Here is a 13,314-nt window from a genome sequence, read left to right as displayed (position 1 = left end):
CAAATGCTAAATCCTCTCTCTCCACGTTGTGGGGAATTTCAGGATTTTATACTGGTGCAAATAAACTCCAGCTCTTGTAATCCTTAAAAAGCGAAAGGGATTAGAGGGTAACAGGGTCAGCAAAGGGGGAACAGAGGAGGAGGGGTGGAGAGAAAAGGAAAAATTAGGATTCCAACATTAATTATGGGCGGAATTAACGAGTCACCGTGAGGGTAACAGGAAGGGACCAATGAAAATTACCTTTTTGCTCCACTTCTATTCACGCATCAGAAAAGAAAGAGAGAGAAAAATATCAAATGAAAAAGAGGATAGGAAAAAGGAGAGAAAGATATTCATGAGTGTCATTACCAAACCTTTTCCATCACTTAAGGTACCATAAATCTAATCCGCCCTCCACCCCAGATAGCCCAACCACACAAGACAAGCCCAGAACTATATGCCCAATGTGTGACGCAGGGGAGGGCATGGGGTGTTCTTGGGTTCCCAGTAGAGGGTCCTGTAAAAAGAGAAAGGTGACTAGAAATGCCTGGGGTTATGGAACAGTAGGGTTGGAAAGGACGAGATGGATGGGAATGTATGGACTGAGAAATCAGTGGGTATGGCACAAAAAGGCATTAAAATAAGAAAGGGACAGGTATGTGATGAAGAACAGTGGGTCCCTCAAAGAGGTCCTGCAAAGACCTAAATGGGGCAATGAGACGTAAGGAAAACAAATTGAATGAGAAGTGCTTAAAGACAAGACTAATGGACGTTCACGGGGTGACTTGACTACCAAAGATCTTCATCGAAATAAGAGGGCCATGGAAAGTGGAAGGACAACAAGTGGAAAGTGAAGAATAATGTGAACTCATATCAACTGTGAACTAAAAATATAAAAATATGAAGTGTTTTATGGAAAGTCAAGATGGTACTGGATGAGGGAACTGCAAAGGTAGCAAGGCTTCTTCAGGGTGTTGGTAACGTGTCATGAAGAAAGGAAATGGAAGAAATGAATTGGAGTGAATAAACTTGAGGAGGAAAGGACTGGACAAGGGGCATGAAATGTGGTGGTATGAAAACAGGTCCATGGTTCCTTGGGCTCTGTAAACGAAGAAGGGGAGCAGTGGTTGATGGAGTAGAGGAGGCCATAGCATGAGTGTGAAGAACCAGGTGAAGGGATATATGATTGGGGCAGATTCAAGGGAGACACACTCAAGGAATCTGCAATGTAAAAGTTAATATTTACAGACAAGCAAAGTTAGAAACAGGCAGGGAATGTAAAATAGGCCAAGACTTAGCAAAAGGTGCTAAGGTTTTGCAGTCCTTATCTAACACCCATGGAAATAAGAATTATGGAGTGCTAAACCTTGCCACCATCTGATAACTCCAGGGCACACGAATATATTGAGAGATGAAGACAAGCAGAGAGAGAAAGAGAGAGGCAGAGCAAAAAATCGGACTCCGAAAGAAAACGGAGAAATGTCATTCAGGTTGAGAGATGAGATAATACATTGTTTTTTGGGACGAAAAAAAAAAAAGAGACAAACCGAGAAAGATAGAGACAGCCGATCTGAGGCAAAACAAGTCAGGAGCGACAGAATGAAAATTGCTAAGAGTGAGAGACAGACAGAGGGAGAAAGAGACAGAGCGTGACAGCCTTGGCAGAACATCCTGGGGATAGAAGCTTTATATTAATGAGCCAAGCCTGGAAAGGAAAGAAAATAGTTAAATGTTGTAAATACACAATGCACCTTGCTTTCCCACAGGGCTCCACATGAAGTGGAGTAAATAGCTCTGTCACTAAAAGAAAAGCCTGCGGAGCACTGCAGACACCTGTCAGTCTGCATACTGGAGGATGTGCAGAGCACTATGGGTGCGGAACAATATTACATCTGTGTCCGCTCAGCAATGTAACTACAGGTCATGTGTCTACAAGTCACTGAGTAGCAATTAAAATGCATGCAAATATTCACCTTGTGTATCGGTGTGTGCAGTGAATAGCAATACTTATCTGTAGCAGGAGATGATACATTCTTAGATGTGCCCTGACAAGTATCAGGAGCCCAGTGCACTGGATTCATTGGTAATCCAGACTGCATATACAAATATCCCTAGTCAGTAGGTGACACTGTATGTTCACGTATGTCTCCAAATATCCAAGTTTAGACCAACGCGACATAGATGCATGTGAAGCTTTTCCTGAAATGTGATGGTATAGGTCTCCATATTAGGAGAGGGCTACCATGTATGTTCTGCACCGGTCTGTAGTCACCAGCACACACCAAACAGTGCCGGTCAGTGGCCAACCGATCATAAAACTGGGCTTAGGTGACAGATAGGCCCAAAGGAATACTCTCGATGGATACATGACACAGAGAGTAACAATAGGTGAAAAAAAATCAATGAAAATGGGTTTCTAAGATGATAAATTATGAACGTGTTCTTTAAAGAAGCTAATGATTTAGTAGTTGGGGATTCTATGTATAATTAATTTGCAATGTAAAAAGGGTGAACCAAGAGATAGGAACCACCCAGACCGAGTCCGAGTGTGAGCTGACAAAACAGGAACGGTGTTATTCTATGGGGCCATGCACATGTTCGATTTTTTTCCTTGGACAGATTTGGTACGGGGAAAAAATTGCACCATGCCCGAGTTTGATCCAACATTTGGATTGCACTCAGCTATGCAAGTCAATGAATCCGTGGAAAAATTGGACTGCGGTCGGATGACATCTGACTACACTCCGATTTCCGTGGACTATTAGAATAGAGAAGATGGAGAAATTGTTTTGTCCGTCTTCTCCTCATCTAAGAGAATTGGATCACACTATGCTGAAGCTTGGATCAAACTCCGATCAGACTGTGATTTGCATTATCGACCTGATTCTCTCGGATGAGAGAATATACGCTCGTGGGACCCTACACCATTCTTTAGAGTGCCACATATGATCACTCATTTTCCAATCAGTATAGCTTAACAAGAACAACAAGCGTATGCACAGGAAATGGGATCACCACATCATATTATAGCAATATAATAAATCTTTATTTAGAGAACAACATTAACAAAACGTTTAAAAGCATCTAAAAACAAAACGGACATAGAGGGTCCATGAATACAATATATATCATGAATACTGCAAATACATCAACATCCCACACAGCTTAATATACAAATTTTGCCAAAATAAGGCGTAAGAACACATCTAATACTGACACCTTCACCCCATATACACACTCCAAAATAGATCTAGGAGCTTAGTCCCATACAAGAACTGTTACCCAAATAAGGGTGGGTAGGGAAAAGACTAAATAACCTGATGATACCCCCACTACATACACCTCTAAGGGGTGATTACAGAGGTCTTACCTAGCCCTAGTGAAGTCACCTATGCCAATAACCACAGACAGCAAACGTGTCAGGATAATAAAGCTGTGTGGGTGCTAAGACCCACGCGTATCGACGCTCAAGGCGTCTTCCTCAAGGTCGCTCTGAAGTTACTTACGTTGTCCCCCAATACTTATAATCAGTCAATCATGCAGGAGGCGCCTCTCAGCTGTGCCACAGCATGGCGGCGTCGGAAGTTCCAGCCGGCGTCCTAGGTGGTGGACTGCGCAGGCGCTGGAAGGAAGAGGACCCAGAAGGCTGTGCGCATTACACCTGACATGCGCAGTAACCCTCCAGTTCAGAAACGGTCACCATGGAGACCACCCGCGCTGGCCGGTCATATTAAATATCGATAGTGGCACCAAATCCGGGTGTCTTGCTGCCGGTACAGTTCCTGGGCATACACGCCACCCTCCCACCCCAATAGAGGGGGAGTTTCGCAAATAGATGTAGATCCAGGTTGCGCACGCACTCTAGGTTAGGAGGAATCTCCCCCCATCTGACCGACATCCTGCGGCATGAGACCTTTGAGATCAAGGAGGCGGATAAGGGGGGAACATAGTGCTGTGGCCGAAAGATATGTATTGTAGGGAGGCAAGGAGACAACTTGACAATGCGCAGCACTATGTTGCCCTGCCCTCCGACCCAACCCCTGTCTTTAAGGCCAGCCTGGATGGATTATTAAATCGCGCTGTCGACCAGGGCATCATCAGCAAAAAAGAACTTGACTTCCTGACAGTGAAGCACCCGGTGGTTCCGACCTTTTATACGTTACCAAAGATACATAAGTCCTTGTCGGAGCCACCGGGGAGGCCCATAGTGTCGGGAATTGGTGGACTGTATGAGAAATCGTGTATTTACTTAGACTTTTTCTTGCAGCCCGCTGTGTTAAAGTTGGACTCATATATACGGGACTCGTCTTTCCTCATCCAGCAGCTGGATTCCCTGGTGATACCCAATGATACCATCTTGGCCACACTTGATGTGGAGGCGTTGTACACCAGCATCAATCATGACCTAGGTATTGCCGCTGTGGGGTATTACCTGGATAAATATACTACAGGGAGCCGGGGTCATGACTCATTTGTTCTGGACCGTCTCAGGATTATTTTGGAAAAGAACTATTTTATCTTTGATAGGGTCCATTACAAACAAGTGTCTGGAACAGCCATGGGGCGAGATGTGCGCCCCCCTATGCAAACCTCTTTATGGGGTGGTGGGAGGAGACCCAGGTGTATAAGAACTGTGATTACCGGGAGCATGTCCTAAAGTGGTACCGCTTTATTGACGACATTATAATCTTGTGGACAGGTACAGCAGAAACCTTGGAAGCATTCGTCAGAGAGCTGAATACCAACCAATGTGGCATAAGGCTGACATCATGTCTTCCCGGTAAGGCGGTGGACTTTCTGGATTTGAGGATTATGATTGATGGTCATCGATTCACTATGACTCTCTTCCGCATGAAGACGGCCACGAATAACATCTTACATTACTCCAGCTTCCACCCACGCCACCTACGTAATAGTATCCCTAAGGGCCAGTTCCTGCGTGCCAGGAGGAACTGTAGCACTATGACATGCTTCCAGGAACAATCGAGACTACTCACTAAATGTTTCCAGGAACGGGGTTATCCACGGAGAGTGGTCTCGAGAGCATATGAATTCTCCCGACAGAGATCAAGGGATGAGGTCCTTGTGACGCAACAGCAAAGGGACAGGAACCAACTGAGTTTGATTACAAGATTTAACAACCAGTGGAAGGATGTGTACCATATAATGGAATCCAATTGGGGGATCCTACTCAGCGACACGAGATTGAGGACTATTGTTCCAAACAAGCCCAGAATGGTGGCAAGGAGAGCACAGAATCTGAAGGATTGCCTGACCAGGAGCCACTTTAGGCGCCCTACGACCAGATTGAATACAGGTAAAACCACCATTGGATCTTATCCATGTGGTAATTGCTCAATTTGCCCCTTTATGTTGGCTGAGGTGGGGACCTCCATTCCATCCCTACCGTTTCGGATTAAATCAAAGTCTTACTTTAATTGTCGCAATAGGAATCTGGTTTATGCCCTTTTTTGTGGCTGCCAGAAAATCTATGTTGGGCAGACTACCCAAGAGCTGCGTCGGAGGGTGCAACAGCATATTTCGAACATCACTATGGCCAAGGGCGATAGGGAAAAAGGGAAACAGATTACCTCTGTGGCTGCACATTTTTTAGAACATCATAAGGGCAGCCACAGGAGCCTCCGTGTTATGGGCCTGGAGGGGGTCATCCCGAGTATCAGGGGGGGGGGAAGCTCACTGATGAGCTATTGAGAAAGGAATCCCGGTTGATTTTTGAACTAAAGAGCTTGGCCCCGGTTGGCCTGAATGAGGAGCTTTTGTATACGGGTTTCTACAAAAAGCTCTAGGGTGTTCATCTATGGTCTCTTTGTGGTGCCCGTGTACTGTGGGTCTATTGGGGTGAGTTGGTTGTGGGCACTGATATGTATCAAGTCTTATCCCTGGTTTCTTTTACAGATGATACAGGTTGTCTCATCTACCAGTGCCAAACCGATCAGATCCAGCAAACCCTTGATTTCGGCCATCCTGTGGCACCACCGGGATAGGGAACCCCAGAATTGATCATCGGCTTTACACGAATGGAAGCTCACGATCCCTGGATCCGAGGAAGGAACTTGAGTCATCTGTTTCCCTAGCAAATGAAAAAACCTTCAGAAAAAATCTTTTGAATACCGAACCACTGGACTGTCCCCTTTTCTAGGATCCTACTAAACCGGACGTTTCCATATATTCTCTGCTTTATTTTATTATTTCTTGTATTATATTCAGTGCTTATTCTCTGAGTTTCAGGTGTCAGTGAGATCTGACACGTCATGGTAGGGCGTGTTTATGCCCCTTGGTTCATTCCAAATGCCTAGATTTGTTTACTTTACCAGTATCTCTCACCACATTGAGCTGGCACTACTTTGCCCCTGTACATATACTGTTTTGGGGGCATTTTGTTGTGCATGTACTGTGGGCGATAATGTATACTATCCCTTGTTGACTAATAATCCAAATAGGCGGCATTTCTATATAATGTAATATAGTCTTTCTATCGCACCAGCTGTTTTTGGTGGGTGTGTTTCTGTATGTTTGTGTTGATGTTTGTGCCCTGGCCAGGGTGGATACTTGTTGGTGTGTATGGGGTAGTTCAACTTGTGTGTGCTATATATGTTTTAGAATTATTATAACGACAAAACAGGCTCCTGCTTTGTGTGTTATGGGCTAATCACGCTGGCAGCCAAGTGCGGACTTTGCGGTGGGTCATGTGAGGTCCAGTGCAGGACCCTCATCTCACTCACATCCGTGACATGGCGAGTAACCCAATTGGGATTTGATATAGACTTATATGTCTTTCTTTTTTAAACACATCACCATGCCGCAGGATGTCGGTCAGATGGGGGGAGATTCCTCCTAACCTAGAGTGCGTGCGCAACCTGGATCTACATCTATTTGCGAAACTCCCCCTCTATTGGGGTGGGAGGGTGGCGTGTATGCCCAGGAACTGTACCGGCAGCAAGACACCCGGATTTGGTGCCACTATCGATATTTAATATGACCGGCCAGCGCGGGTGGTCTCCATGGTGACCGTTTCTGAACTGGAGGGTTACTGCGCATGTCAGGTGTAATGCGCACAGCCCTCTGGGTCCTCTTCCTTCCAGCGCCTGCGCAGTCCACCACCTAGGACGCCGGCTGGAACTTCCGACGCCGCCATGCTGTGGCACAGCTGAGAGGCGCCTCCTGCATGATTGACTGATTATAAGTATTGGGGGACAACGTAAGTAACTTCAGAGCGACCTTGAGGAAGACGCCTTGAGCGTCGATACGCGTGGGTCTTAGCACCCACACAGCTTTATTATCCTGACACGTTTGCTGGCTGTGGTTATTGGCATAGGTGACTTCACTAGGGCTAGGTAAGACCTCTGTAATCACCCCTTAGAGGTGTATGTAGTGGGGGTATCATCAGGTTATTTAGTCTTTTCCCTACCCACCCTTATTTGGGTAACAGTTCTTGTATGGGACTAAGCTCCTAGATCTATTTTGGAGTGTGTATATGGGGTGGGGTGAAGGTGTCAGTATTAGATGTGTTCTTACGCCTTATTTTGGCAAAATTTGTATATTAAGCTGTGTGGGATGTTGATGTATTTGCAGTATTCATGATATATGTATTGTATTCATGGACCCTCTATGTCCGTTTTGTTTTTAGATGCTTTTAAATGTTTTGTTAATGTTGTTCTCTAAATAAAGATTTATTATATTGCTATAATATGGTGTGGTGATCCCATTTCCTGTGCATACGCTTGTTGTTCTTGTTAAGCTATACTGTTTGTTGGTATGCACATGGTGATCCCCCCTTTACATTGTAAGATTTGATGGTGCCCGCTCATACATTTATACGTAGTCATTTTCCAATCAGCCATCTTTCTTGATTACACCTTACAAAGGCATGACCGGCTGGGTTTTGTAAAAGGTCACATATCAATCAAGCTCAACCGAGGGATTGGAGATGACAAAGGGAAGGGGTACCAGGCACAACCATAATGCTTGAACCAATGTGCCGTAGAAAAGCTAATTTTTCACTCCTGATCCCAAGTGTCGATCTACTGGATCAACATTCAGAAGAATTTTGCACATCTATGTACATAGTTCTGTTGTTTTCTTCTAGAAAAGCATCTAAGCTTTTTTTTTTTTTTTAAATGTGGATGTTCCCACTGTTACCAGCTCCTGAGGTCATCTATTTCACAGATAAATATTAAGTTCTCAAGGTAAAGAAGCCTTGTCTTCCCTGCAGATTGAACCTTTCTTTATCTAGGTGGAGAGAATTTCCTCTTGTCTTTTGAGGAATTGTCACATGGAACAGCTTTTGACCATATTTTTTGTACGGGCCATTTATATACTTGTAAAAGTTATTCATGCTCCTCTTAGACGTCTCTTCTCAAGCCTAAATAGATGTAAATCTTTAAATCTTCATACCTAATAGTCCATGTATTCCTGATGAAGAGACAGGAGTAAGCCACTTAGAGAAGTGGCTATTCTATAGTGAGAACAAAATGAGAAGACATGTTAGAATCCAATGTGCCCGAGTCCGACGATTCTTCTTCTCTTGATATCTGCCAAGGGTGAATAGTCAAGACATCTCATTATACATTAGATGCTCAGACGATCCAGTCGAAAATGGGAGATTCGATCAACGTTCTTCTTAGGTCTCATTCAGAAGTCCTTTTTTCACATATGTGTTCTTTCTGTACTTTTCACGGACAGAACAAGTACCCCGTACATATTATACTGTATGGCACTGGTCATATTTCCTAGTATTTTTGGGGACCATGCATCAGCAAAAAAATCACGAAGATATGTGAAGGATAAAAAAAAAATCACCCACACTAGTCTATGGGACTGTGAAAATTAGGGACAGCACACAATTGGCATCCACGTGCTGTTCATTTTAACATTGTAATAGGTAAAAGCGCGTTGCAATTTTTTATTTTTATCCTGTACGACAAAATCACTGGTGAAACATTGACACACGGAGCAAACACTGATGCAAATCTGATCCAAAACGCTGATCAAAACCCATTTTTTCACGGATTTAATAAAAATGGCGTCTGATTTCGACCTTAAGGGTATGGACATATTTAGATTTGAATGCATCCAGGATGTATGCTTCTCTATCTCTACTCCTCCACCATTTTGAGTACCGAAGCCATCATTTTGAATACAACCAAAAAACATCCTTCTAGTACAGAGTTAGTTTTCAGCTGAAATATTTTCAGAATTAAAGAAGGGAACTACTCAAAAACTTGTATTTCTGATCAGTTATGATATTTTAAGGAACTCTGTGTTGACTGTCAGATGTTATCTGTTTGAAATGATTTGTAATTATTCTTGGATCCAGTTTGTCAGGATACCATTGCTCTTGGATCCATTTTGTCAGGATAACATTGCTCTTGGATCCCGTTTGTTAGGATACCAGTGCTTTTGGATCCAGTTTGTCAGGATACCAGTGCTTTTGGATCCCGTTTGTTAGGATACCAGTGCTTTTGGATCCAGTTTGTCAGGATACCATTACTCTTGGATCCATTTTGTCAGGATACCATTGCTCTTGGATCCAGTTTGTCAGGATACCATTGCTCTTGGATCCATTTTGTCAGGATAACATTGCTCTTGGATCCCGTTTGTTAGGATACCAGTGCTTTTGGATGCAGTTTGTCAGGATACCATTGCTCTTGGATCCAGTTTGTCAGGATACTATTGCTCTTGGATCCATTTTGTCAGGATACCATTGCTCTTGGATCCAGTTTGTCAGGATACCATTGCTCTTGGATCCATTTTGACAGGATAACATTGCTCTTGGATGCAGTTTGTCAGGATACCATTGCTCTTGGATCCAGTTTGTCAGGATACCATTGCTCTTGGATCCAGTTTGTCAGGATAAAATTGCTCTTGGATACGGTTTATCAGGATAACATTGCTCTTGGATCCCGTTTGTCAGGAGACCATTGCTCTTAGATCCAGTTTGCAAAAACAGCAATATATAATAGTTTAAATGTATCACATGATCCTACTAAAATCTTGAGAACATAGCATAAGCAGGAATTAAAACATAACTTTCAATGTATGACCAAATAAAGCAATATATTAAATAAACTGTCACCCAAAAAAGTGTATCGATAAAAAAGTACTACTGGGTATACCCTGTCAGGGGACGTGCCATACAAAATTTAGTGCTTATTCAAGATTTTTGTGCAGACGCTGGCAGTGGTCCAGTGTCCTATCACTCAACCCAAGGTACCTGATTAAATGGAGATAATGCCTATAGAGGAAGCATTTGTCAAATGCCAATACAGATAAACAGATAACCTTGGTTGCATTAGTATTAGCAGCTATCACAAAATAAAGGGAGGGGTAAGATCAATTGGAAAAGGTATGCACACAAATGTAATATTGGAACAATCTCACCAATTGCTGAGGATAGGTAAGGCGGAGCCCCAATTTGCTTAGGTGGAGACATCCTTCAAGCCACAACATCAGGAGACAATTCCCTGTCAGTCCCTGGGGGGCTATCAATAAATCTCAATCCCCGAGCTCCTGCCCTTACAAGGACAGTCCACATCTACCCCTAAGGTATAACATGCCCTGCACTCTCCCTATTTCCAGGTCCCAACGCGCCCTGTTATGTTTGCTAATGACAGGTGTTATGAAGGCAATCCAGAAACACAGTGTGCTTAGCGATCAGAGCGCACACAGTGATCTGACAAATACCCAAAAATACAAGAACGAGCTCTGAGACGTGGAAACTCTGTAGACTGCACACCTGATCCTATCCTAAACACAACTAAAAGCGGCTGTGGATTGCGCCTAACAACTACCTAGGCAACTCGGCACAGCCTAAGAAACTAGCTAGCCTGAAGATAGAAAAATAGGCCTGACTTGCCCCAGAGAAATTCCCCAAAGGAAAAGGCAGCCCCCCACATATAATGACTGTGAGTAAGATGAAAAGACAAAACGTAGGGATGAAATAGATTCAGCAAAGTGGGGCCCGATATTCTAGGACAGAGCGAGGACAGTAAAGCGAACTTTGCAGTCTACAAAAAGCCCTAAAGCAAAACCACGCAAAGGGGGCAAAAAAAACCACCGTGCCGAACTAACGGCACGGCGGTACACCCTTTGCGTCTCAGAGCTTCCAGCAAAACAAAAGACAAGCTGGACAGAAAAAAAGCAACAAAAAAGCAAAAAGCACTTAGCTATACAGAGCAGCAGGTCACAGGAACAATCAGGAGAAGCTCAGATCCAACACTGAAACATTGACAAGGAGCAAGGATAGCAGCATCAGGCGGAGTTAAGTAATGAAGCAGTTAACGAGCTCACCAGAACACCTGAGGGAGGAAGCTCAGAAGCTGCAGTACCACTTGTGACCACAGGAGTGAATTCAGCCACAGAATTCACAACAGTACCCCCCCTTGAGGAGGGGTCACCGAACCCTCACCAGAGCCCCCAGGCCGACCAGGATGAGCCGCATGAAAGGCACGAACAAGATCGGAAGCATGAACATCAGAGGCAAAAACCCAGGAATTATCTTCCTGAGCATAACCCTTCCATTTAACCAGATACTGGAGTTTCCGTCTAGAAACACGAGAATCCAAAATCTTCTCCACAATATACTCCAATTCCCCCTCCACCAAAACCGGGGCAGGAGGCTCAACAGATGGAACCATAGGTGCCACGTATCTCCGCAACAACGACCTATGGAATACATTATGTATGGAAAAGGAGTCTGGGAGGGTCAAACGAAAAGACACAGGATTGAGAACCTCAGAAATCCTATACGGACCAATAAAACGAGGTTTAAATTTAGGAGAGGAAACCTTCATAGGAATATGACGAGAAGATAACCAAACCAGATCCCCAACACGAAGTCGGGGACCCACACGGCGTCTGCGATTAGCGAAAAGTTGAGCTTTCTCCTGGGACAAGATCAAATTGTCCACTACCTGAGTCCAGATCTGCTGCAACCTATCCACCACAGAATCCACACCAGGACAGTCCGAAGACTCAACCTGTCCTGAAGAGAAACGAGGATGGAACCCAGAATTGCAAAAAAATGGAGAAACCAAGGTAGCCGAGCTGGCCCGATTATTAAGGGCGAACTCAGCCAACGGCAAAAAGGACACCCAATCATCCTGGTCTGCAGAAACAAAACATCTCAGATATGTTTCCAAGGTCTGATTGGTTCGTTCGGTCTGGCCATTAGTCTGAGGATGGAAAGCCGAGGAAAAGGATAGGTCAATGCCCATCCTACCACAAAAGGCTCGCCAAAACCTTGAAACAAACTGGGAACCTCTGTCAGAAACAATATTCTCAGGAATGCCATGCAACCGAACCACATGCTGAAAGAACAAAGGTACCAAATCAGAGGAGGAAGGCAATTTAGCCAAGGGCACCAGATGGACCATTTTAGAAAAGCGATCACAGACCACCCAAATGACTGACATCTTTTGAGAAACGGGAAGGTCAGAAATGAAATCCATCGAAATATGTGTCCAAGGCCTCTTTGGGACCGGCAAGGGCAAAAGCAACCCACTGGCACGAGAACAGCAGGGCTTAGCCCTAGCACAAATCCCACAGGACTGCACAAAAGTACGTACATCCCGTGACAGAGATGGCCACCAGAAGGATCTAGCCACTAACTCTCTGGTACCAAAGATTCCAGGATGACCAGCCAACACCGAACAATGAAGTTCAGAGATAAGTTTATTAGTCCACCTATCAGGGACGAACAGTTTCTCTGCTGGACAACGATCAGGTTTATTCGCCTGAAATTTTTGCAGCACCCGCCGCAAATCAGGGGAGATGGCAGACACAATGACTCCTTCCTTGAGGATACCCGCTGGCTCAGATAAACCCGGAGAGTCGGGCACAAAACTCCTAGACAGAGCATCCGCCTTCACATTTTTAGAGCCCGGAAGGTACGAAATCACAAAGTCGAAGCGGGCAAAAAATAACGACCAACGGGCCTGTCTAGGATTGAAGCGCTTGGCAGACTCGAGATAAGTCAAGTTCTTATGATCAGTCAATACCACCACGCGATGCTTAGCTCCTTCAAGCCAATGACGCCACTCCTCGAATGCCCACTTCATGGCCAGCAACTCTCGATTGCCCACATCATAATTACGCTCAGCGGGCGAAAACTTCCTGGAAAAGAAAGCACATGGTTTCATCACTGAGCAATCAGAACCTCTCTGTGACAAAACCGCCCCTGCTCCAATCTCAGAAGCATCAACCTCGACCTGGAACGGAAGAGAAACATCTGGCTGACACAACACAGGGGCAGAACAAAAACGACGCTTCAACTCCTGAAAAGCTTCCACAGCAGCAGAAGACCAATTAACCAAA

General features: G+C 44.6%; 1 protein-coding gene across 2 annotated transcripts in view; it reads right to left on the bottom strand.

Annotated features, from left to right (window-relative positions):
* The window catches only part of ADGRL1 (adhesion G protein-coupled receptor L1), a 465,551-nt gene that overhangs the window by 85,391 nt on the left and 366,846 nt on the right, over positions 1-13,314 (bottom strand). The window contains exon 5 of one of the 2 annotated variants that reach the window (XM_069766789.1): positions 241-255. The exons of the other annotated variant lie outside the window; for it this stretch is intronic. Within the exon in view, the coding sequence (XP_069622890.1) occupies positions 241-255 (15 nt within the window). The remainder of the gene's footprint in view (positions 1-240; positions 256-13,314) is intronic. 2 annotated transcript variants of the gene reach the window in all.

This window comes from Ranitomeya imitator, chromosome 4, assembly GCF_032444005.1.
Source record: "Ranitomeya imitator isolate aRanImi1 chromosome 4, aRanImi1.pri, whole genome shotgun sequence".
Classification (NCBI taxonomy): Eukaryota; Metazoa; Chordata; class Amphibia; order Anura; family Dendrobatidae; genus Ranitomeya; species Ranitomeya imitator.
Note: the sequence above shows the minus strand (reverse complement) of the source record. Positions and strands in the feature narration are given on the sequence as shown.